This window comes from Alosa sapidissima, chromosome 19, assembly GCF_018492685.1.
Source record: "Alosa sapidissima isolate fAloSap1 chromosome 19, fAloSap1.pri, whole genome shotgun sequence".
Taxonomy (NCBI): Eukaryota; Metazoa; Chordata; class Actinopteri; order Clupeiformes; family Clupeidae; genus Alosa; species Alosa sapidissima.
In genome coordinates, this window is record NC_055975.1 from 16,012,279 (window position 1) to 16,035,977 (window position 23,699).

Genomic DNA, 23,699 nt, shown 5'->3' on the forward strand with positions numbered 1-23,699 from the left:
GTCCATCATCTGTAATGGAAAAGTGTTAGAGGCAAGGAAGCAGCCCTGTGGGGTGCTGCAGGGTGAGGCCAGCAGACTGTCACTCAGACTGCAGCCACAGGCTCTGATATGAGCATCCTGTTTACTCTTCTAACTGGGTCAACCTGATAACAATACTGATTGTTTGAATATGACGATGATATAGATGCAATTTCAGATTATTAATCTGGGGATGAGATGAACTTCTTGAGGGTTGAAACGAAGCGCCCCAGATATAAAACCCCAATATCCATTTTTTAGTTCAGATGATAAGAAACATGGATTAATGTGACCGACTTTGTCCTCAACATGGTCTTGTCCTCATAAGGACCACTGTCCTCATATCAGAGTACAAACCAGAGGCAAATACACACACACAAAAAAAAAAACACACATGCATGCAAACAAAGCTGTTAGCTCCTTGGGGTTGTGTGTTCGCAGTGAGACAGGCAGTCCTGAAACAGGAGGCAAATAACCACTAAAGTTGTGCGTGTTTGTGCGTCTGAGAATGAGTGAGTGTCTATGTGTGTGTGTGTGTGTGCAGAAATACGTGAAAATATGTGTGCTTTTGAGGCATAATAGGCTGGCCTGAGAGAGAGGGTGCGTGGCGTGTACAAAGGGGGACTGAGAGGGGTTTGTTGGCGGGAGGTGGTGAGTGCAGTGGGGTGAGGTTCTCACAGAGGAGAATAAGCCCCCTGGCGGGAGCACAGCCCTCTCCTCCCTCTCTTCCCTCTTCCTCGGGCCACAGAGAAAGAGAAGACGGCCAACAGAAAAGAGGAACTGAGGCACAGCTAATTTGTGTTTGTGTGTATTTGAGCGTGAGTTTGTGTATGTGTGTGTATATATGTGAGCCAAAGAGATAGTGAATCTGTATGTGTGTGTGTGTGTGTGTGTGCGCGTGTTTGTGAGAGTGAGAGTGAGAGAGAGACGTTAACAGGCAATGTGGTAGGTGAGTACGTGTTGACGTGCACGCCGGGGCCTGCGTTGGGTTAGTTGATGATGGAGAGACTAGTGAAACAGAAGGAAAGTGAAAGTGCTGAAGGAGAGATAAAGAAAGTGAGAGAAAGGAGGGCTCCCCACGGCAGCCAGAAAGGCAGAGACCTACCAATACTGAGTAATCCAACAACACCTCCTGCGCAAGAGATCAAAGAAAAACGGACGTCATATCGCAGAAGCAGACACACACACACACACACACCAAATGCTAAAGTATTCATTGAGACACACCGATTTCACATTGGCTTTATGATCAAACCCATACCACCTAGCCTTTGGTAACACTGCAAAGCACTCATGAGATTAATAATTTAAATTATTAATAAAATAACACATTTATTCAAAACACAAACAAATCTTAAATCACAAAATGAAAATGCAAAGTCTGACTTCTGACTAGAATTGAATGAGTGAACAATGAATGACTCAGACTAACAGAAAGACAAACACACGCACACACACACACACGCATACACAGAAATCTACTTGTGAACGGAGAGGCAGCACATGGTGACCGACCACTGGCAGCGCCCAACTCCCACCCACCGACCCCATGCTGGGATACTCACACACAGGCTGGGCACCAGCTGGGCCAGGTTGAGGTGCTTGGGAGCGAAGAGGTGCAGCTGCTGCAGGCAGGAGATGGCCTGGGCCTGCAGCAGACACTCCTGGCTGTCCTGGAGCAGCGTGCAGGCCGTCAGGCACACGCGCCGCAGGGAGCACACGCCCTCACTCTCTTCTGAGACACACAACGAGACAGGGAGAAGGAAGAGGAAAGGGGGGGGGGGGGGGGGGGGGGGGGGGGGGTCAGGCCTCAGTGTGCTTATAGACTGATTGTTATAGTGTATCATTGTGTGTGTGTGTACAGATTTACCCTGTAAGTCAAGTGTCAGGTGTGAGAGAATGTTGCATGATGGAAGCAGGAGTCAAAGCTGAGTTGTATCACTCTGTGTGTGTGTGTGTGTGTGTGTGTGTGTGTGTGTGTGTGTGTGTGTGTGTGTGTGTGTGTGTGTTTACCCTGTAGGTCCGGCCCCACGGTGGTGATGAGCTGATGGAGGCAGAGGGCCAGGCTGAGGTGCAGCTCCGTGTGGGTGTGGGTGTATGGGGAGGACAGGAGCAGACGCAGCACTAGAGACAGACTGGGCTCCACATGCACGCGGTACAGAGGGCCCGACAGGTCGACCAACACGGCCAGAGCATGAACTGACCACGTCTGTTATGGACACACACACAGGTTCAGCACAGCACGAATAACGAGAGTAACACTCTACATTTATTTGGAAAGCAAACTTTCAGCAAATTCAAATTCAGAACCCTGTTTTATGAGATACATGAGGGTGCACATGTGCTTGTGTACAGATAGAAGTTGTGTATATGTACGTACACATGTGTGTGACATTTATGTGTGTATGTATGCATGTGAGCGTGTGTGCATACCTGTAGCTCAGGCGAGCTGGTGTCCTGGGCGAGGGGGAACAGGACCCCCACCGAGGTGCCGAGCTGTTGGGAGGAGCTGATGCCCCCAGTGTAGCGCTGTAGAGCAGCCAGACACAGAGCGTGCCCCGCCCGTGACACGGCGTCCCGCGCCGCTTTCAACCTGGACAACGCAAGTGCAGGCGCGCGCGCACACACGCACACACAGATGTCAACTTATTACAGATCAAATTAGTTTATACACACTTAACAAACTAATGCAGTGCAATGTAGCCATTATAGGTTATGTAAGGGATAATGGACGACACGCTGTTCGACTATACAAAGTTAATACACGTTCTAGATGGTGAAACGGCCCGACGCAAAGCGGAGTGTATCAACTTTGTATAGTCGAACGGCGTGAAATTGCGTTGTGTTCATTTCCTGTTATAATGGAAACGTTTTAATTTCTAAAACTGTATTGTTTGTAGAACTACTTCTTTCCGCCACATATCAACAAATTTCTCAACTTGCAGCACAAACTGTCGTTACTAGTTCTAAACGGATGGTTGCTATGGCCAAAGGCCAGTCGTTAGTTCCATCTCTCCCGTTGTCAAGCAGGCATATCTCGGGATTCTGATGAACCTTAACTTTGAAACATCGCTATTTTACTTATCCAACTAGCTAAAATCCACGTCCGTCATATGCTACAATGTTGCTATGTTCTGAACATCTGTATTGTACAGCTTGGATGCAACGTGACAGTTCGTTTAAACTTAACGAGTTCGACGACTAATATACAAGTGTGATACGACCAACAAATTGGATCTACTTTATATGTGTGCAAATAACATACGGTTAATGCACGTTCTAAATTACGCAGGATAATGGGGAAGTCAACCAAGCAGTGGAATAATGTTAGTTATTCATAATATGCAGGTACACTTTATGGGAAGCATGGGAACATAAAAACACAATGCCACCTGATCTATTGAGTATCAGAGATCCCCACGCAGAACACCGCTATCATGTGTGATGTAAATCAGACGTTGAGACGTACTTGTCAACACTGGCCATGGTCATGGAGGCCGTAAAGGCTGGGTCGTTCACCGCCTGCACCAGTCGGGCGGAGCCCTCGGCAGCGACACAGCGCAACAGCCCATTAGGACTCTCCAGCGCCCCCCAGAGGAGAGAGCGTGCAGGCTTACACACCTCCTCACCCCCAAGGCCTGCTCGCCCGATGCCCAATGCCTGCCAGAGGACAAAGAGATACTCAATCCCATCAGTTCCATTCAGTTCCCTGACCCCAGATGTAAGTTCATCATTTATCATTGCCACAGCTTAGTCTCTCATCACTTTGTAACTTTTATATTCAGGATATCTAGTTTGTGTCTTATGCTGTCTCTGGATAATATCCACTTTGAATACTTTTGAGATCGTCATGTCATCCTTGATACAGCATGAAGCCAAGACTGAGTGGGAGTGAGTGAAAGTGTGTGAGGCAGAGTGGAAGGGTGTTAAATAAGACTCATTAAGGCTGTGTGCCTTTGGGCTGCAAACATCAGGTGATAATATTTCAATGACATCATCGGGACTTGGCATACAAAGCATGAACACAGCCTGAGTCACCAGCAGCCAAGCAAAAACATATCATGACCACTTCCTCATGACTCCCCACACTGAATATGTGTGAGATTTATGTATCAGAGCTTAGACTGGGGGCTAATTAGGCCATTCACTTTTAGCATTTATATGTGTGTGTGTGTGTGTGGCTGTGACAAAGTGATTCTTACCTTGAGGGCGCAGCAGAGGGCAGAGGTCACCAGGATCTGTGCGGTCAGCTGACGAGCTCCCTTCAGCTGCCGCAGGGCTTCACCAAGCTGCTCCAGAGTCTGAGCCCTGACACACACACACACACACACACACACACACACACACACACACACACACACAGAAAAGTTGAAATCATACCATACCATCTGAAGTCTGAATGCAGAATATATCCAAGCCTATCATACTAAACTGTATCTAAGCGTATACTTGGAATGACATTTGTTTCATATTTTGTCATATTTTTTTGCTTAGACTTTTATTTTATAATTTAATTTATTTGTTTGCTCAATAATAAAACAAATGTAATTTCATAAGCAAGCATTATGGAGGTGGTGATGTGTGTGAGGATGTCAGATTGCTGTAGAACCTGTGTGGGGTGGCCAGCTGGGGGAAGATGACACCAAACAGCTGAATGGTGGCGTTGGTGAGGGCGGTGGTGGCTGGCACGGGCGCAGGGACATCCTGAGAGGTCTGGAAGATGGTGAAAGGGTCGTACTCTAGTGTGCCAATGCCAAGGCTGCCACTCTGGAGCTGCAGGCATACAAAACACACACAAACACACACACACACACACAAACAGAGGAAATCATGTTTAACAAAGGGGTCACAACAGAGAGTGATTCAAATATCAATATACATTCTTCTGTTGCTGTGTGTGTAGTTAAAACCATGTCAATGTTTTGTATACATAGGTTATTTATGTGTAAACATGTGATGCATGGGTGCATTTGTGTTATGCTACGTTTCACACATACTAAATGCAACTATACCTGTGTGTGTGTGTGTGTGTGTGTGTGTATGTGTGTATACAGATAGAAGTTGTTTATGCATGCATGTTGTGTATGTATATGAAGGTGTATGAGTGAGTGAGTCAGACACCTGCTCCTCGATGTAGCGCTGGTCGGTGTCGTGCGCGGTGCTGCCGGTCAGGGTGAGGTCAGTGGGATGGCAGAGGGGCGGCAGCAGGAGCAGCTCGCAGCAGGACGGGTTCTCTCCCGTCAGATCACACACCAGCTGCCTCAACAGGGAGCCCAGACCCTCTGCAGGACGGACACACGGACACACACACACACACACACACACACACACACACACACACACACAAAGGACAACATACTGTACAGTCAAAACAAATACAAAGACTAATCTATATAAAATACAGTATAATCAAAACATGCCTAATAAGAACAGTAAACATGGATAGATATAAAACATACATGCAAAGGAGACAAAACATTTGAGCGCGTGCACACGCACACACACACGCACACGCACACACACACACACACTACCTGTGTATGTCTCAGGGGGCAGCAGCACAAGGACCTCATACACTCGGAGCCTGTAGAGTGTGGTAGCATTCTTCACCTGGTTGCCGTAGGACTTCACCACTGTGGGCAAGCTGAACCATTGCACCATATCAAATTAGCACAGAAAAACAAAACACCAAATTTCCATTCAAAACAGAAATCTTGAAGTAAACGTTTACAAAAAAGGAAGCAGACTAGTGCCCCTCAGTGGGTGGCACTTTGTTTATTTTACTTACAAGGACAGTGTCCATACTCAGTTTATCACATGATTAATTTAAATCTGGCCAAGGCTGCTTAAGGCTGGGGGGGGGGGGGGGGGGGGGGGGGGGGGGGGGGGACTGGAACTGAGGGGGGGGAACAACAGGAACTGAGAGAGAAATAAAGGGAAGAGTAGCAGGCTAGCAGACTCACTGGTTGAGCAGAGCAACAGCACAGGACAGGGGCGTCTGTAAGCGAGTCCACACCTCATCGGTCAGCAGCTCTCCACAGCATGAGACCAGACTCTTCAGAGCTGCGCACACACACACACAGAATACACTCAATAAATACTGAATGAGCATATATGGATTTATGAGGACAACCCACACTCTGCGCGCGCACACACACACACACATCAGGGGAACAGGGGAAGACATGGACAGAACCTTCTGGAAAGCCATTTAGTTGAAAGCTGGGAGTCCAGACACTCACCGTTCAGAGCTCCAGCCCGGCCCTCCAGGGTCACCTGCCAGGTGAAGCAGTCTCCTCGCCGCAGCTCGGACTCCAGCTCCCGCACGGACGGGGGGAAGGCACACCTGAGCAGCAGCAACTGCCGCCCCAACAGATCCCCCACAACTGCAGGGCCTACGCACAAACACACACACACAATATATTTAACAGATCCCCCACAACTGCAGGGCCTATGCGCACACACAATATATTTAACAGATCCCCCACAACTGCAGGGCCTATGCGCACACACACAACATATATAACAGATCCCCCACAACAGCAGCGCCTACGCACACACAGAATATATTTAACAGATCCCCCACAACTGCAGGGCCTATGCGCACGCGCACACACACGCAGGCACGCAGGCACGCAGGCAGGCAGGCACGCACGCAATATATTTAACTGAGAAACACATTTCTTAGCAAAATGATTACCGGTACTACATTCTAAAGTGTATCATAACTGGTCAAATCAAATATGACTATCCTGAGTATGAACCCATATTAACCTTTGTGATTATTAAACAATGTGAACAGCAGATAAAGATACAGCTTTATGACTTTCAGTGGTCACACTGACTGCCCAGACAAACACAGCATAATTTAGCAAGGTTTGCTTATGTGTGTGTGTTAGTCAAACTGCCGTGTCTTACCAAGTGTGTTGAGGGCAGCCAGCAGCAGCCAACCTCCCTGAGCCCTCTGCATGGAGATGCGGCTATTCTGGGCAGCTGAGCGCAGGAGATCCTCAGCCAGCTCCAGCACCATCTAATGAACAGGGGCAATGAATTACCATCTCATGAACAGGGGCAATGAATTACCATCTCATGAACAGGGGCAATGAATTACCATCTCATAAGCAGGGGCAATGAATTACCATCTAATAAACAGGGACAATGAATTACCACACACACACACACACACACACACACACAGACACAATCCTGCAATTGTCACAGGTAATAAGCTTTAGAGATCCAATTTAACTGGCCACAGGCCGAGGCTTAGCTCCACCCGTGTTAAGAGAGCACTGTTCCTACCTTGCCCTTGCTGTGGGGTATTCCCAGAGGACACTGCTGGACAGCTCCCAGCAGGGCGGCGACAGCTGCACTGTAGCCCGCCACCGCCTCTGGGCAGGACTTCAGCGCTGTCAGCCTCTCAACGCAGCGGTCCAGCAGCACTGCCGCCTGAGCTGGCATCGCCACGGCCACGCAACGCAGGCACCAAGCAGCCGCCAAGCGGGCCGACGCACTGGGATGGAGAAGCACGGAGATGACCGAATCCAAAAGACCTGTAGTCACACACACAGAGGCAGTTACAGACACATTGAACATGGGACTAAACACGCACACACACAAAGAATGAGTCAAATTGCAACCATATGTCAGGGTTCGAAACGGATTACAAAGCATGATACACACAAGACACACACAGGATGAGAAAGAGAGGTACTTCTGTAGAGAACACCTTTTTAAAACCACTCTGCGTGTGAGTGCTTTCAGCAATCAGGAATGAAAGGCCAGTCTGGTGTCAACCACAAAAGGGAGAGTAGTCTCTCTCGAGTCAGGCATGATGAACACTGTGTGGGTGCTGGAATTTCAGTAATGTGCCTCTTTCTGTTCTCTATAGTCCCCCACTCCCAGACATGTTGAGAACAGAAAAGGCTAGGTTTTGACCATCTATGGCTGAACCATGTCTGCTGCACTCTCAAGTGTTGTTTTCCATTCTGATCCCTATAACCCCCATTAGCCCTTATTGACTGGCTGCACTACATCAAACTGCATCTGGAGTAGAATGTGTGGCTAGCGAATTAAAGGAGTGGAACAGTGCACAACCATGAGCAAGTAGATGCATGAAGGTGTGCATCTGTATGCTTTTGTCTGCTGTTTCAATGTGACGTGTGTGTGTGTGTGTATATGAGTGAGTATGTACACTACCGTCATAAGTTTGGAGTCACCCTTTTGCAATTATGTAAGCACATAATGTAATCTCAACTGCTGCCCTGATCTCAACTGGTATTCTGTCTATAATGGAGTGGAATTGAAATGAAAGAAAAGAAAGTGACCCCAAACTTTTGACCAGTAGTGTAGTTAAGTTTGCGAGTATACTTTTATTTTAATATACATGCGTGTGCATGTGCAGCATGTGTGTGTGGTTGTATGTAGTCAAGTTTGAGAGTAAACTTTTATTTTAATATACATGCGTGTGCATGTGTGTGTGTGTGTGTGAGAGAGTGAGTAGGTAGTTAAGTTTGAGTGTAAACTTTTATTTTAATATACATGCGTGTGTATGTGTATGTGTGTGTGTGTGTCTCACCTATGCTGGAGTCCTGCACCAGTGGCGTGGCCGTGGAGCCCAGTCCCTGCAGTAGGCTGCCCAGCTCCAGGAGGGCACACACCAGGATGTGCTGGTTCAAATACACCTCGGGGTTAACCTCCGCTGCACACGCTTCTGATACGCAGGAAGAGAAGGGAAGAGACAGAATGAGTGGTCTCTTCACAGGCCATAGTCACGCAACAACATGTATAAGCTACCTTCTTCCTGCAGAAGAAAATGGCAGGCGGGCGACATATTAAAACATTTTGCTCCAATTAACAAATTACAAGATGCAAAACCCCAATGCTTCTATACAGAGAGTTAGAAAAAGAGTGAGAGAGAGAGATAGAGAGAGAGAAATAAAGAAAGAAAGAAAAAAAAAAAAGAGTGTGAGAATAAGTAGGAGAGAATGACACACACACACACACACACACACACACACACACACGTTAGGACCTGACCTGCAGCCTTCTTCTGGGGTCCGATGGCACGGCAGAGCTCCTTGGCAGCGGCCACCTGGGCCTTCTCGCCGAGCAGCGTGCCCAGCGTGGCGCGCAGGGCGAAGGACACACAGCGGCGCGTGCAGGCGGCGTCGGCCGGGCTCTGGGTGGCGCGCGGGTGAGACACCAGCTGCAGCAGCAGCGCCAGCAGAGATGGGAAGTTCAGCTCCAGCCAGGCGCTGCCCAGGGCAGACACAAACACCACACAGGCCTGCCACAGAGCAGCACACAGGGGCAACAGTAATCAGCCATGCACATATAGCTCACTCCAACTGTTTCTAATGCAGTAGAGTCTATGGGACAACACAAATCACATGCTAATCTGATGGGAAAAGTGAAATATTCAGAAATTACACTGGAGAAGGAAAGGGAGGGAGGGAGAGAGAGGGAGAGAGAGAGAGAAAGAGAAAAAGAAATGTGGCCTACCTGAGTGATGCCCACACGGATGTCTCTGCTGACAGAGCTGCCTCCTTTCAGCATGTCGCCGCTGGCACGTAGGAAACCAGCCCCCCCTCTCAGGAACCCACCCGAAAGAAGCTCCATCACCTCCTCCACACACATACGCCTCCCGCCTGGACGGGGAGCTGAGACCAGGCGACAAAAAGCGTGCACGCACACACACACACACAGAAATAGCTGGCCTTAGATCTATTTAAAGAGCAACCTCAAAAACAAAAGCAACCTCAAAAGCATGTTGAGAGGTAATAGGTCAGACTTTGTCAAACAAACAAAGCACAGCACGTTAAATGTTCCAGACAAAGAAAAGCTAGACATTGCACAGCACTGTCAGACATTCCTAAAATAAATGCCAGCAGAAGATGTGAAAAGAGATTAAAATTCCATAGAAACACACAATAACAATAGATTATACAGGGTGGAACCTACATCCCAGTGCCCCACGGCTTACAAAGAGTGTGGAACTCACCAACAGGCTGTTTGGGTTGTAAGGCGGCGGCCAGCAGGGTGCCCAGCAGCTTGGAGACGGCCACGCGCACGTCGTAGCAGGAGCCCTCAAAGGCCCTGAAGCAGAGCGTGGTGACTCCTTCCAGCTCCGAGCTCCACAGGAACACAGCCTCCCGCTGCAGCTCCAGCAGGCACTGCACAGGGACAGCAATGGTAGCAGTTAGCACACAGAGCATCAACACTACAGGCCAATGACAGCAGGCCCTGCTGTTCCCAGTGACCAGCTTCGTAGTAACAACACTGATCAGTTAGTATACTGGGGTGCGTTACCCAAAAGCATAGTTGCTAACCTGTTAGCAACTTAGTTGGCTGGCAATGGGAAATTGCATTGCAACCAACAAAGTTGCTAACTTAGTTAGCAACTATGCTTTTGGGAACGCACCCCTGTCTAGGTCCTAAGACAACTACAGTCCAAATGAAACATGCATTATAACCATTAACTTGCTACAGGAGCATTGGAAACACTAGGCTCAGTTCAACGCCCACCCCTTTCTGAATACTAGTCAACATTCAGTGCTGTTCTGGGCAGTCTAGGTGGCATCTCTCTGATTTCCCAGGTAGTATCGGCAAAGTCCTTTTAGGCAATCTGATCTGAGCATAACTATTCCCATTAATATTGTACCATTGGTATTGTAAATATCAGGCATAATTCAACTCTGGAAACACTGCAACTACGTTTAGTCTAAGTACAAACTACAGTCTTCCCCGTCTGTCTGACTGTCTGGATTTCTGAATGGAATGTCTGGATTTCTTGCCTGATGGCTCCTACTGGCCTATGGAGAGAGAGACTGACCTTAGCGGCAGCACAGCGGACGGCCATGGAGCGGTCAGTGAGGCAGGCACGTGCCGCCTTGTAGATGTCCCTGTGACAAGGCACAGCGCTAACACCCAGGCCCCGCAGGATACGCTCCACGCTCAGCATGATCTCATGGCGCCCCTGAGACTGTGCACAGCACAGCACACACACAAACAATTTACACATGCTCTGATACCAATAGATAAAACCCTTCAAAATATGATTAATTGTATAAATTATAGCCTGACAACAACAGACCTACAATTACTTCTTACATAATCAATTTACTACAACATAATTTGTTGTTTCTCTCAGTTCTACTTTTGTCATTTCAATTTCTCAGTTCTTTTTTATTTTCATTAAATAGTTTTATTTCATTCATCCCCACAGGCCTGAACAGTGACGTGCTGGAGCCGTACCTCAGCGCTCTTTATGGCTTTTAAGAGGGTCCCCACTGAGTCCTTAAACGAGCTGATGAGGAGACGACCCAGCTGCTCATACAGCGCTCCCACGCAAGTGATGGCCGCACTGCCACAGAGAGAGAGAGAGAGAGAGAGAGAGAGAGAGAGAGAGAGAGAGAGAGAGAGAGAGAGAGAGAGAGAGAGAGAGAGAGAGAGAGAGAGAGAGAGAGAGAGAGAGAGAGATGAATGCATGAAGAGAGGGATATAGACAGCTGGGCAGAGAAACAAGGTGGAGATAGACAGAACAAGAGACTAAGGTAGAGAGAGCCTGTGACATTATACAACACCGATGGACATCCATTTTTAAATAAGTAAATTGACTGATTAATAAATCACTGCATGTGCAGAGGCCATTACTCTCTGAACACATCTACTAAATGAGCAGTCATGGAGATTTTTCTAACTTAGGCCCACACAGTGACACACACCCCATTACATCGCATTAACATTCATGTCAGGCCAACCGGTGGCACGAGGCCAAAACTACTCAGCACTCTGTGGGTATTGAAGAGCTCAACACCAGCATGTCCCAAGGAGATTTGGCCACTGGCCATTTATAACCCTATACTGGCACCTCTTTCCCCATATCATCCCCTTCAATATAAATGACACATCTGTCCCATCCCCCTCCTCTACCATGCAGCACAGCATTCTAAAATGAGACACACACACTGGAGTGCAGATAGTTTAGGCAGACCTACATTATGGAAATCCTAAGTATTCTTTTAACATCTTTAAGTATAGTACCAAAAAGCCTCCCAAGTTAAAGGTGCTCTAAGCGACGTTGGGTAACGTCACTTCTGTTGACGTTCACACAAAACAGAGAGCTAGCTCGCTCGCTACTCCCTCCTGTGCAATTGAAACTCTCCTAAATGTGCATCTTGTCGGTGACTGGCTGGAACAGTTTGTTATGTTTTTATGATTTAGGATAAATATGTATCCTAATAAATATGTGGATAAACAAATAATCTAGTATCAGCACTTGGACAGATAAGTAAGCTAGTATGCAATGGCATTAGCCAAACAGTTAGTGGTCAAATAAGCCATCTCTGATGCCCATCGATCTTGAGTGGCGTCACTCACAGGCGGGTGGGCAGTGCGCTGGGCGAGTCGTCCTTGCTGCGGATGATGTCGCTGCAGCGGTCCAGGGCCAGCGATGCGCTGAGCGAGTCTCCGTAGCGGTACACCAGCGCCAGGCACTGGGCCAAGAGCCGGCGTGCGGGGGGGCCTGGGGAGCCCGTTAGCACGGCCAGCAGCTGCTCCACCAGGCGCTTCTGCTTCTGTTTCACGTCCGCCTGCGAGAGCGCACACACACACACACACAATACAGTCAGTGTGAGTGAGTGGCAGACAGCAGGATGCTGGAGAGCAAGACACACCACTGGCTGACTGTAGACTAGACAGAGATGTGTGTTTGTTGGATGTGTTCTTAGCCACTCTCCAGCAGCCCGTCTGCATCCAGACAGCAGGACAAACAGGGGTGTGTGTGTGTGTGTGTGTGTGTCTCTTACTCGGTCTGTGGTGGGCAGCAGCTTCTTGAGGAAGCGCAGCCACTCGTACACAAACTCGGCCCGCTGGTGCTCCCCTAGCTGTCCACAGGCCTCCTCGTTGAGGAGCAGCGTGTGGGCATGCTCCATTCTGAAGCCACCTCCCGCCATCTTTGGTAGAGAGGTCCAGAGCAAGTGCTGCCTCTCTCAGGGTAGCCAGATGTTGCCCACTCCCATGACCATCACCTCTACAATCTGAGACACACACACAGTGAGAAACATGAGGCAGCATAACAGGGGAAGTAGACTCATATGCAAACAGGCTGATTTTGATCGGAGATCGGATCGAAATTACGATCCAGACACAGCAAATGCTGAAAGAGACTGTTCCATTTCACCATCAATACACAGACAGAAAAAGGGTAGAAGAGAATTATTAAAATCGTGTGGGACTTTCTTGCAGCTTTTATGATACTTTGGAGCTAACCAAACCAGACAACTCATCAGATCAAAGATGCAGCTCCTCCCTTTAAACCTGAGACAAGAAATTCTGTCACTTAATGAAGCTCATATGAGACGATGGGGGCTATGAATAATTCAGTCTGCCCTGCAGGGGCCTGGAACCGTCTCTTTCCCTCCTTCTGCTCCAGCTTGATCGCAAACAACTCATTTGAAACCCTCAAGTTCCAACAGGATCGCACAAGCCATTCGCACAAACACACTTTACAGCTGGACGGCATTCTCTACTGCCGAAAACAGAAGACTTTTCAGAAAGCAGCTCGTCAGGTCTTATTCTGATCAAAGGACAAACGTTACGAATAACTAGTCTTAGCTGTTAATGTGAGCCTACTGCTGCTACTGCTTCAGTTGTGGAAAACATTCGTCAACAACCTGCGTTGTCAGCAGTGGCCAAAGTGCCACGGAGACATTTTCATCATCCATAACTACATCGATCCTTCAGTGGAGAAACGAAATAAGTACTTTACTGGCCAAGTTACAGCTTTGGATCAATATGTATTCCAAGCAGCACGAAACTAGCAAATTAGGAAAAGAGGTAGCCTACATAGCTAAGTTACCATGATGTCTCTCTGGTCCTCGACAAATAGACACAATATAAAGACCAAGTGGCTAATATTTCACACGTTACCCAAGCCTGAATGGTGTGATCTTGCGTAGAAGTACCTTGCTAGCCCCAAACTTTTGTTTCCCATCACCCCGCAGACAACTTTAACCAAGCTAACGTTGGCTAACTTAGTTGGCACCTTAACAAGCCCTATCAATTAACGTAAAAACACACGTATGATACAAGTAATGAAAAAACAACTTCTTACGCAAAATAAGTTGACGTTAGCCAAGTAACTTTAACCCATGAAGATGAGAAAATACGGTTAAAACATGCTAGCACGCTAGCTAACGTTATAACGATAACGTTACGTTAACTCAATGAATTAACATTAATGTTGTGTTAGCTTTGAATCGTTCGTCTTGTATTACAACAATACTGACGCTGGAAAGACACATAATTCCCTCAATCCAAGTCTAAATTCGTTGTTAGTAATGACTATCGTCAGCTGTTTGTCAGTTTGTAGATAAAGGTAGCAGATACTCTTGGCAAACGGAATGCCCAACAGCTAGAACACAGCTAGCAACCCATTAAGATTGGGGATGTGTCAGTAAGTTAGCTATATCGAAATTGCTTGACATATCCATGCAAATTAAAACTTCCACAAAAGGGAGAATGGTGTGAAGGTTTTAGTTTAACCAGTAACTCTTCGAAAGAAAATATAGTTAACATTTAGGCAGCTACCGAAGTTGAAGTTAAGAGGACGTTTAGTGGCATTAGCCACTAGCCAGCAATTCGCATCCTCAGCTGATGTTCCGTACGACAGCAAGTTAGCATAGCATCTAGCTTCTAGTTACCGTTATGACGGACCGATTCAAACAAGGTGCTGCAAACCTAAAAACACACCTTAGATTGTGCAAATCCAAAACAAATGTTAAAAGAAGTCAGCGGGGAATGTTACCTGAGAAAAAGGATATTTAGCTCCTTCGCTCGCCTCAGCGCTCTTCCATTCAAGGAGGTGCGTTTACTGTTAAGTGTTCGCTAGATCTAGAATTCTACCTCAGGCTCAAACAGAACTGCCGCTGCTGTTTGGAGGGAGCCCTACCAACTACCAAGCTGGAAAGAGTCGCCAGAGCAGACACCCACCACACTGCTTGTTGTATAGTGGGTCATTACGTGTTCACTAAACATAATACTAAAACTTAGTTAACAATGCAGTTATTACATAGATAATATATTTGATCTGATACCAAACATAACTATCAGAGAGACATGGCACAAGAGTGGGAGAATTGGAAGTTGGGGTAATTGTTATCAGATTAAAACAGTTTAGACTAAAAATAAAATGGCAAAACGTACAATAATAGCTTCCAACACTGTAACGTTATAAACAGTGATTGAAAGGCCCTGTTTTGCGACTGATGTTAAAGCTTCATTACAATTAAGGACCTCTGACTGGGAGAAGCGAGAAGCCCTTGGCTGCAGCGTGTTGACTGGTCTCACGAAACAGACTGCTGTTTTAGAATTGCAATAGTGCCACCTGCTGGTCTCTGACAATAAACTTTCTCTTGTGCAGTCGGACACACCAAAACAGCCCAGTCTCAAACAGATCCTGATGATAAACATTGTAGGCCTGTTTCTCGGCAAATTCTAACTTTGATATATCTTTAACTTCTCTTCTCTCACACACTAAGACCATAGTGCCTAACAGTCACCCAAGGCAGACAGCTGCTCAATCGCAATAGTGGCAATGAAACAGTAAGTCACAAACAGATCACACGAATGACATAGGCCTAGGTTTCACCCAAAACCAAGGGTGTACTCCAAGTACGTGGTTAAGTGGCAGATCTGGGTAAGTTAACCCAAAAGAAGTGGTAAACCTTCAAATAGAAGAGCTCGGGCTGTTCTTTTATCAGGTTTACAACTTCTTCTGGGTAATCTTACCTAGGTTTGTCACTAAACAACCTACTTGGATTCATAGCCAGGGGGAATCATTTACCTCCCTGGACACAGATAGTGCAGAGTGCTCTGTGGAATGTACTCTACTGCATGTAATCAGGTGGGGACAATCATCTGTATATATCATCTGTATTATAATGTAGGCTTTTCAGCTTATTTGGAGCTATTATTCTTAATGAATAATGTAGTGTTTATATTCTGTACGTTGCTTTGAACATAAGCATTTGCCAAATACCTTAAACATAAACATCTGACAAACAATCCCCTTACTGAGACACTGGCAACCCCAACCTGAACAGAAGTGATTTTATGTCATCTTAACCTGTCACTTTCCAATTTTGTTTTTTTCCTTGTCTAGACTGGTTGCACTGAACGGATTTCATGATGTCCATGTTCTCTTACACATTATGAAAGCTAAACTATTGGGGTATGGAGGGTTTTTTAATTAGAAAAGGGAACCAGAATAATGTTGTAGCAAACATTATGTGTGTTTCCACTACAACATACCGCATGGTTTTTTAACGAATGACCACTTTAAAATCCGATTTTTATTTTTGATTTTATTTACACATATTGCACACCACATCTTCTCAGATACTGGAAAAGGTCTGTAAGACTCCCTCAAATATGTATATCTGAGTAAATACTTCTAACCCACAGGTGTCTCTAGAATTCCACAACATGAGTGAGTGGTTCCTCTGAAGTGAGGTAAATTGACTGTTTCTGGCCGTAAACCCCGTGCTTGACGACACATTTGGCTTCCACACATCTTTTGGAAGATGCCAAAGCTCTCTCACACTGGGACACAAAGCTGCTATAAAGCCGCTGTCCATGTGAAGCATCAATTCTCTGCAAATACTGAAACTTATTGTCTTTCAGTGTTCCGGTCAGCGAGTCTTGTGGAACTATGAGAACACTTCCAGGAAGATCAAGCACAGATGAGAGTTCTCGTCCGTTAACATGGAACAACTTGGCCTGCAGCAAGGATCTGACTGTTGATAAAGAGACATCCCCTCATGTTTATTTGAGTAAAATTAATATAATTTTAGTCACTAAACTCTGTTTAAATGCTGCTTCGTACTCACCCATCTTTGGTATTATCTCTTCAGTGGCGTCAAAAAAGGTCAAATAGATCACTAGGCCAGCATCAATCTATAAAACAGACATTACAGATGATGTAATGTCAATAATAACACACTACATTCATTGTGCACTGAAAGAACATGCTTTGCTGAAATTATATTTCATTAAGTGTGGCATAGGAAAAGCTTTGCATGAGGAAAGCTCTGTCGACCTGTTTAACACTGTCATCTGCATTAGTAAGGCATCAATAAGGACAGCATGTAAATAAATAATAAACAGCAGCACAAAAGAACTAAATATATACACCCCTGAGCAAAATATCTTACCCGTGTGTAACATGCATTGTCATCTTTGGTTTCTTTTTGTGTTTGAATTATTGCTTGTGAGCACAGCTGTAAGACTGTCCTTGCTCGCAAAGGTTCAAACTTTTCCCGTGCAGGCAAACTATCCTTCAAATGGACCTGGTAACTACAAATGCAAAACAATACATACCAATTCACTGAACGTATTTCCAAGAGAGGTGTCATTGTGTTATGTCCATAGTTACCATCACATAAAATGCCTATAGAACAATCGATGACACAGACCTCTGTAAGGCAATGATCACAGGAAGCACGTCCCCATCTTTCCTACGCTTGTTTGGGAGGAGACTGGCGCCATCCAGAGGATCACTTCTCTTAACAGCAGGATGCCACGGGTGGCCAGAGCCCTGGTGAACTGTTTCCACCACCTCTGACAAAGCAACCGCTTTGGCTGGTTCTACATCCCCACCAGCTGGACTGGCCGAATCTGTGTCTGAAGGACTTGCAGAAGAAAAACAACATTGTATTGTTATTGAAATTATATAAGCATTGAGCAACAAGTGATGTTGCCATGACAAAACAGTAGTCGTGATGCATAAAAGCACAAGGTCCTTAGACCCTCACCATACTGTTCAATTGTGGCTTCCTCAAGATTCCTTAAAGCCACTTCTGAATGGTGCTCCTCACACACCTTGAGCATTCAATACTCACCTTGCTGCCTGGGTCTGGTTGACATTTTCAGGGTCATTGCATTGTGGACTGGCTGGACTGGCACAGGGCTCTGGGGGAGGCGCCCGGGCAGCAGAGCACTCCTCGCACCTCTGGATCCACCTCTGGATGTCGGCCTTCAGCGAGCCCCAGTGGAAGTGCTTGGAGATGAGCGTGGTGCACTTGTCCACATCCAGGTGATTCATCTCATTGTGGTACGTCGTGAGGGTGGCCTGGACGTCCTCTTTGTTCCTGACCACTCTGCGCCGGTTACATTTGGTGGTGAAGAAAAGTATTCCATCTGAACAATACAATAGAAAACAAATGTGAAATACATGGAATTGATGTCGTTTTTCCTCTGTTAAAGGCGAAGTCAGCGATCGTACGCGATATCAAGCCCATAACATTTTTTGTCACATTCAGCAATCATCTCTTCACAACCGCTAGCTGTCCATTGTAGGAGGCCCAATATCAAGAACGTTGTTTTTGAAAAAAGCATCTGTTGATACATTTGAATATAATTATAAACATAAACAAACGTGACTTCCTGCGCCATTGCTGACTGCACCTTTAAATCTGAAAGTTAAGTAGAGTTATTGCCCTGAGTAATGCACACGAGTTCAGCTATCCAGAGAATCACAAAAACATGAGGTCATAGTGACCTTGACCTATATACATTAACATATATTCTAATGTGTTAATCATTAAAGTATAAGTCTTTAAAAAATATCAGTGAGGTACAAGGGAGACATTCTTTGCTAAAACAACTGTTCCAAAGACCAATAGTGGTCACAATGCATACACCAACTGTTGGGTATATTGAACAGGCTTACCATGTACAGCAAATCTTGTACAGAGTCTCCGCAATGTGTTTTTCTCCACAGCATTCAAACCAGGAGGATAGACCCTTGTGCTCAAGTATTTGTGCACAGCGTCATATTTTGAGAAAAAGGTCTGCTGGATATTTTCTGAGTTATTTTCTGCATCTGAGCCCTCTGCTGCCTGTATGAAGACACAAAAACAATTCGTGACAACATGTCCAGACAATCTTAGCTGTTTTTTACATCCATCTTTGTTCATCACTGACCCCAGCCAAAGCTGCAAACAACTTGGGTGTTATGATCAATGACCAACTCAATTTCGCTTCAGACAAAGGTGTCTAAATAAAAGTTTGCCTACTACGTCATACCTCTAGCTGAGGCTGGCCAAGTGACAGGGTGGGCACAGCATGACTTTTCAGCAGCTTTTCCTTGCCCACACGCTCAAAGCAGTCTTCAGTGAAATGATTGGAGCAGACTGTTGATCTTGTGAGTGGAGACCACTTGCTTTTATGCGTGTTCTTGATCCACTGGGTAAGCCTCTCAGGGTCATCAAACGGAAACCTGAAAGACACACACACAAAAATCTCTGTTTCTCTGTCTGTCCCTAACAACACAAAACATTGTGAATGCTCCCACGAATGGTTCAGAAGGTGAACACCAATCCGATCGGACATTCTTCTGGTGTGCTCTCAGACAATGTACAATAAAGTGAATAGAATAAATATGATGGATCAACCCAGAATAATAAAAAACAGTGTCTGTGTAAATACTCTGAGATTTAATGTTCATATTGTATGATCAGATTATCTAAAACAGACCTACTGTATGTTTGATGTAAATGGGAGTGGTATCAGAGCCTGTGTGGATGGACATCACCTTACCGATGAAAGGTTAGACCCAGTGTCCTCTCCACCGGCCCATTGTGATTCTTGCAGCCATTCACACAGCAATGAAACTTCTGTGATGATTCATCCATATTAAGACAGAACTGACAGTTGCCAATCCACATTTCTACATCCCTCATCAGCGTTCCCCAGTGGTACTTCTCAGCGATGGCTGAAGTGCATCGGTTTATGGCGTAATGACCTTGGTTATCATGAAATTCCCTCAGCACCGCATTCACCTGCGCTCGGCTTCGGAGCACTCTACGACGCTTGTTTCTTCGGCAGTAGTACAGAACATCATCTGTACAGAACGGAATTTGAATTGAGTGGGAGAAGGATATACAAATGCAGGGAAAAAAAGCTTATGTGTTGCTGCAAGTATAGCATTGCATGTGGCTTAGATTACCTTCCAGGCGGTAGAGCTTTGAGGCTCTTCTAATTGTGTACTTCATTGTCTTACTTGTCTCCTTTGAATATGACCCTGTCCTCAAGTACCTCTCCACAGCATCATACCGAGAGAAAGGAAGCTCCTTTTTGCTGTTTAGGTCATTTTCCCACAGTTGATCGCCAGTATTCGCCAACTCCCCCCTCTCTGAATCTATTGCATATGGATGTTCTATATGTTCTGTGTTTTCTAATGAAGGGAGATCTTGGAAAGGGCCAATGTCATCTTCATTGCTTTCCTGTTGAAGTTGTCAGAGGTTAACATTTTAATGAACAATCACAGAACTATCTAACTATCTACAATTTTAGAAGCATGGAGCAAGAGAATGGGTTTTATTCCAGGGCACACTCTGATATGCCCTGAAAACAAACACAAATATGTTTAAAAAAAGAGACAACATTGACATTTATATGCAGGTTACCTGTTTACCATCTGAGGACACTGGCACAGTGGGGACTGCATCAGATTTGAGAGATATACTCTCTCCTGAGTAATCGAAGCAGTCCTCTGTGAAGTGCTTGGAGCAAAGGACAGATTTTGGGGTGAGAGACCAATGGTCCCGTTTGGCATAGGAGATCCAAAGCTCACGTCTCTTGGAATCACTCAAGGGGAATCTGGTAGCAGAGAAGACCAAATAAAAAGACCAAACTAGATGTACCGCAGAGCGGTATAAAATATGACCGCCGCCCAGTCCAGCACATTTTTTCCACAAAAATAAATCACGCTGAAAGGCCTATATGATTCTAACTGTCTCACTAAATTGCATTATCCACACTCAATTCCCACTGGTATCTGCTAGACAACAAGTACCAAAACATGATTAGTTCATAGATTTCACATGTAAAATTCATTTTATACAACCCCACCCCCATCTTGCCTGTTCATAATTCTGAGAAATTCTTGTGTGCGTGTACATGTTTATGTTTAACATGTTTATGTTTATGTGTGTGTGTGTGTGCCTGCGTATGTGCCTGTGTTTGTGCATGTGCATGCATGTGTACATATGTCTACTGTGTGAGTATGTGTCATACGTAGGATTACTGTGAATGTATGTGTGTGCGTGTGTATCTGTTTATGCACATGTGTGCACATGGAATGGGTTAAGATGACCCCTGGAGGCAAACATACAGAAAAAATTGGTCATCCTAGGCCCTACGGTTCTCAAGATATTCACAGAAAACTGTGTCTGCCCTACCCTCCTTTCGGGGGGTCCAGTCCAGCTACAGATCGAAACGAAAACGATGGTTCCATGCTATCCATGTGGGGTTACATGCCCACCAAGTTTTGTGTACCCCGGTCTTTCAGTGTCCCGGGAATCCTTGTTGGTGTACGGTCACTAAATGTACACATAAATTATTTTATTGTAAGGCCCCCCATAAACGAAAGTTCACGAAACTTGGCATGCATTCAGAGGGTGTCATAATGATCCTACACTTTCAATTTCGTGCAGTTTTGACCATGTCACCTAGAGATATTGTGATGAAAACACCAAATTTTTTGCCTTTTAATTTTTAACTAGGTGGCGCTATACATGAAATAAGTGGTAATGGGATAGGTTGACATGTCCCCTTAAGACCATCATACCAAAAAAAGGTGGACCTCCTAGGCCCTACGGTTCTCGAGATATTCACAGAAAACTGTCTCCCGCCACCTACAGGCCAGTTGGTGTATAGTAACATAAATTAATTTATTGTGTGGCCCCCCATGAACGGAATTCCACGAAACTTGGCGTGCATTCAGAGGGTGTCATAATGATCCTAAACTTCCAATTTCGTGCAGTTTTGACTATGTTAGGTCACAGATACCTGCGATTACAACACCTCATTTTTACTTTTTTGTGTTTAACTAGGTGGCGCTATACATTAAATGAGTGGTTATGGAATGGGTTGACATGGCATGGCATGACATTGACATGGTCCTCCTAAACCCTACGGTTCTCGAGATATTCACAGAACACTGTGTCTGCCCTACCCTCCTTTCGGGGGGTCCAGTCCAGGGGGGGGGGGGCTACAGATCAAAACGAAAAACGATGGTTCCATGCTATCCATGTGGGGTTACATGCCCACCAAGTTTCGTGTACCCCGGTCTTACAGTGTCCCAGGAATCCTTGACGGAAATTTGGACATGCGAAAAAGAAAAAAAAGAAAAATATGCGCGGCGGTCATAATAACTTCTAGAAAGCCTCAATAGGCAGTTCCCTAGGGTAGACAGCATAGGCAGTAATAGTGTTACCTATCATAGCCCCACACAAGTGCTGATGTATTAAACAACACAAGTAATGATTGTAATGTCCACTAACAGCCAAGCAAACTGAATCACACAGAGCCAATACAATAACAAAACCCAGACACTAAATATATCACATGCAATTCTCATATGATTGGTGATACCTGTGAAAGGTCAGGCTCTCATCTTCACCATTTGATACCAGGCTACTCTCACACCCATAGCAGATGCAGTGCATTGTCTTTGGTCCACGGACGGGTTTTCGACGAGTCTGCTTGCATGTCTGACAGTTATCGATCCATGTTTTAACATCTTTTGTAATGGAACCCCAGTAGAAGCGTCTTGCCACCTCTTGGAGTACCCTCCCGCCATTCTTATGAAGTTTGTCATTGTGATACTGTTGAAGCACAGATTTCACCTCTTCTTGGTCACGTACAACTTTACGTAGCCTTCGGCCATCATAATGCCAAAGGCATTCATCTGGAGGAAGCGAGGAGATGTAAATTTGCACAGATCTTCACACACAATCAGATGTTGAGTAACAATTATGTTGTAAATCAACCTCCTGTGGCCTACCTTTCCAGAAAAACTTTTTACTTGCTCTTTTAATACGTTTGCCTTCCTTTTTGTCTGGTTTATAGGTGTGGAACCGTAAATATTGTTCTACTTCACTATAAAGCTGGAAATACATCCTAGAGAAGAGGGACATTAGACAAAAATAATTATCATTAGTCTTACACATTACAGACATAAAACTGAATTTACAGTGTGCCATTGCAAGGAAATACACCCTAGGAAAGCTTCACAAAGTCACAAAGCCATACAAATAAAATAAAACCACAAGCTAATTTCCAATCATTTGGAATTATCAAGGTCATTAGGCCTAATTAAAATCCTGATAGACCAAACACAGGGCAAAAATGCTTAGCTGAGGAGAAATAGTAGCCTAAGATTTAATAAGATCTTATAAAATAGTTAACACAACATACATTTTTATATCACTCAATTAAAATAAATGAAACAAATTGCACTCACACCTCTGCAAAAGACAGATAGGTAGCTTTGTGGTATGAAAAAATGCACAAAGATGCAAAAACCCATCATAACCCAACTAAAAATTAATATAACATCCACATAAGATAGCCGTAACAAAACAGACACGTTTAAACGCTTCAAACAATTATCTATTCGCCGTGTATTATATGCAAAATTATTTGTAAGTAGCCTATGTTCAAATCCCAATGTTGAAATCCTAAGGAATGTGTTATAGGACTGCTGTTCAGCAGCGCAGAGGAGCCTTTAGCTTTACCACAAAATTTGGCAAAACATGGGGTATTATAATCGGTAAGACTGCCATCTTCTAAAAAGAATACATTCAAGTAAAATTATGCTGTGAGACAAATTA

General features: G+C 45.2%; 2 protein-coding genes across 8 annotated transcripts in view; both read right to left on the bottom strand.

Annotated features, from left to right (window-relative positions):
• heatr5a (HEAT repeat containing 5a) overlaps positions 1 to 15,004 on the bottom strand; it is a 44,363-nt gene extending 29,359 nt beyond the window's left edge. For 3 of the 7 annotated variants that reach the window (XR_006025317.1, XR_006025316.1, XM_042071488.1), the window contains exons 1-22: positions 14,828 to 15,004; positions 12,828 to 13,058; positions 12,400 to 12,611; positions 11,275 to 11,383; positions 10,853 to 11,002; positions 10,022 to 10,193; positions 9,523 to 9,680; positions 9,058 to 9,307; positions 8,597 to 8,731; positions 7,321 to 7,571; positions 6,937 to 7,048; positions 6,261 to 6,413; positions 5,982 to 6,081; positions 5,553 to 5,662; positions 5,140 to 5,300; positions 4,628 to 4,791; positions 4,221 to 4,326; positions 3,488 to 3,678; positions 2,452 to 2,611; positions 2,032 to 2,227; positions 1,584 to 1,753; positions 1,124 to 1,150 (exon numbers count right to left, since the gene is read on the bottom strand). Coding sequence is in view for 5 of the 7 variants with exons in the window: in XM_042071488.1 (XP_041927422.1) it covers positions 1,124 to 1,150; positions 1,584 to 1,753; positions 2,032 to 2,227; positions 2,452 to 2,611; positions 3,488 to 3,678; positions 4,221 to 4,326; positions 4,628 to 4,791; positions 5,140 to 5,300; positions 5,553 to 5,662; positions 5,982 to 6,081; positions 6,261 to 6,413; positions 6,937 to 7,048; positions 7,321 to 7,571; positions 8,597 to 8,731; positions 9,058 to 9,307; positions 9,523 to 9,680; positions 10,022 to 10,193; positions 10,853 to 11,002; positions 11,275 to 11,383; positions 12,400 to 12,611; positions 12,828 to 12,974 (3,234 nt within the window). In the remaining 2 variants the exon portion in view is untranslated. Of the gene's footprint in view, positions 1 to 1,123; positions 1,151 to 1,583; positions 1,754 to 2,031; positions 2,228 to 2,451; positions 2,612 to 3,487; positions 3,679 to 4,220; positions 4,327 to 4,627; positions 4,792 to 5,139; positions 5,301 to 5,552; positions 5,663 to 5,981; positions 6,082 to 6,260; positions 6,414 to 6,936; positions 7,049 to 7,320; positions 7,572 to 8,596; positions 8,732 to 9,057; positions 9,308 to 9,522; positions 9,681 to 10,021; positions 10,194 to 10,852; positions 11,003 to 11,274; positions 11,384 to 12,399; positions 12,612 to 12,827; positions 13,059 to 14,134; positions 14,394 to 14,610; positions 14,686 to 14,827 lie in introns of those variants that run through there. The other 4 variants (XM_042071492.1, XM_042071490.1, XM_042071489.1 and 1 more) reach the window with 4 other exon arrangements.
• A 1,361-nt stretch (positions 15,005 to 16,365) lies between these two features.
• LOC121692691 lies at positions 16,366 to 23,350 on the bottom strand. Its single transcript, XM_042071501.1, has 13 exons — positions 23,330 to 23,350; positions 22,871 to 22,986; positions 22,459 to 22,774; positions 20,490 to 20,682; positions 20,030 to 20,306; positions 19,621 to 19,924; positions 19,108 to 19,300; positions 18,752 to 18,920; positions 17,922 to 18,219; positions 17,496 to 17,711; positions 17,235 to 17,376; positions 16,911 to 16,977; positions 16,366 to 16,817 (listed from the first exon to the last, which is right to left on the bottom strand). Exons 2-13 carry the CDS (start codon positions 22,983 to 22,985, stop codon positions 16,492 to 16,494), a joined length of 2,616 nt encoding a protein of 871 aa, XP_041927435.1. The 5' UTR covers position 22,986; positions 23,330 to 23,350; the 3' UTR covers positions 16,366 to 16,491.
• Between the last annotated feature and the right edge of the window lie 349 nt (positions 23,351 to 23,699).

What these genes read in the sequence shown, in the direction of transcription:
- LOC121692691 (XM_042071501.1), bottom strand. Translation starts at nt 22,985, where the DNA reads ATGTATTTCCAGCTTTATAGTGAAGTAGAACAATATTTACGGTTCCAC. An exon ending in GAGAGCCTGACCTTTCACAG is followed by an intron (nt 20,683 to 22,458) that starts GTATCACCAATC and finishes CTCTGCTACCAG; the next exon opens with ATTCCCCTTGAGTGATTCCA. An exon ending in GTGATCATTGCCTTACAGAG is followed by an intron (nt 17,377 to 17,495) that starts GTCTGTGTCATC and finishes TTGCATTTGTAG; the next exon opens with TTACCAGGTCCATTTGAAGG.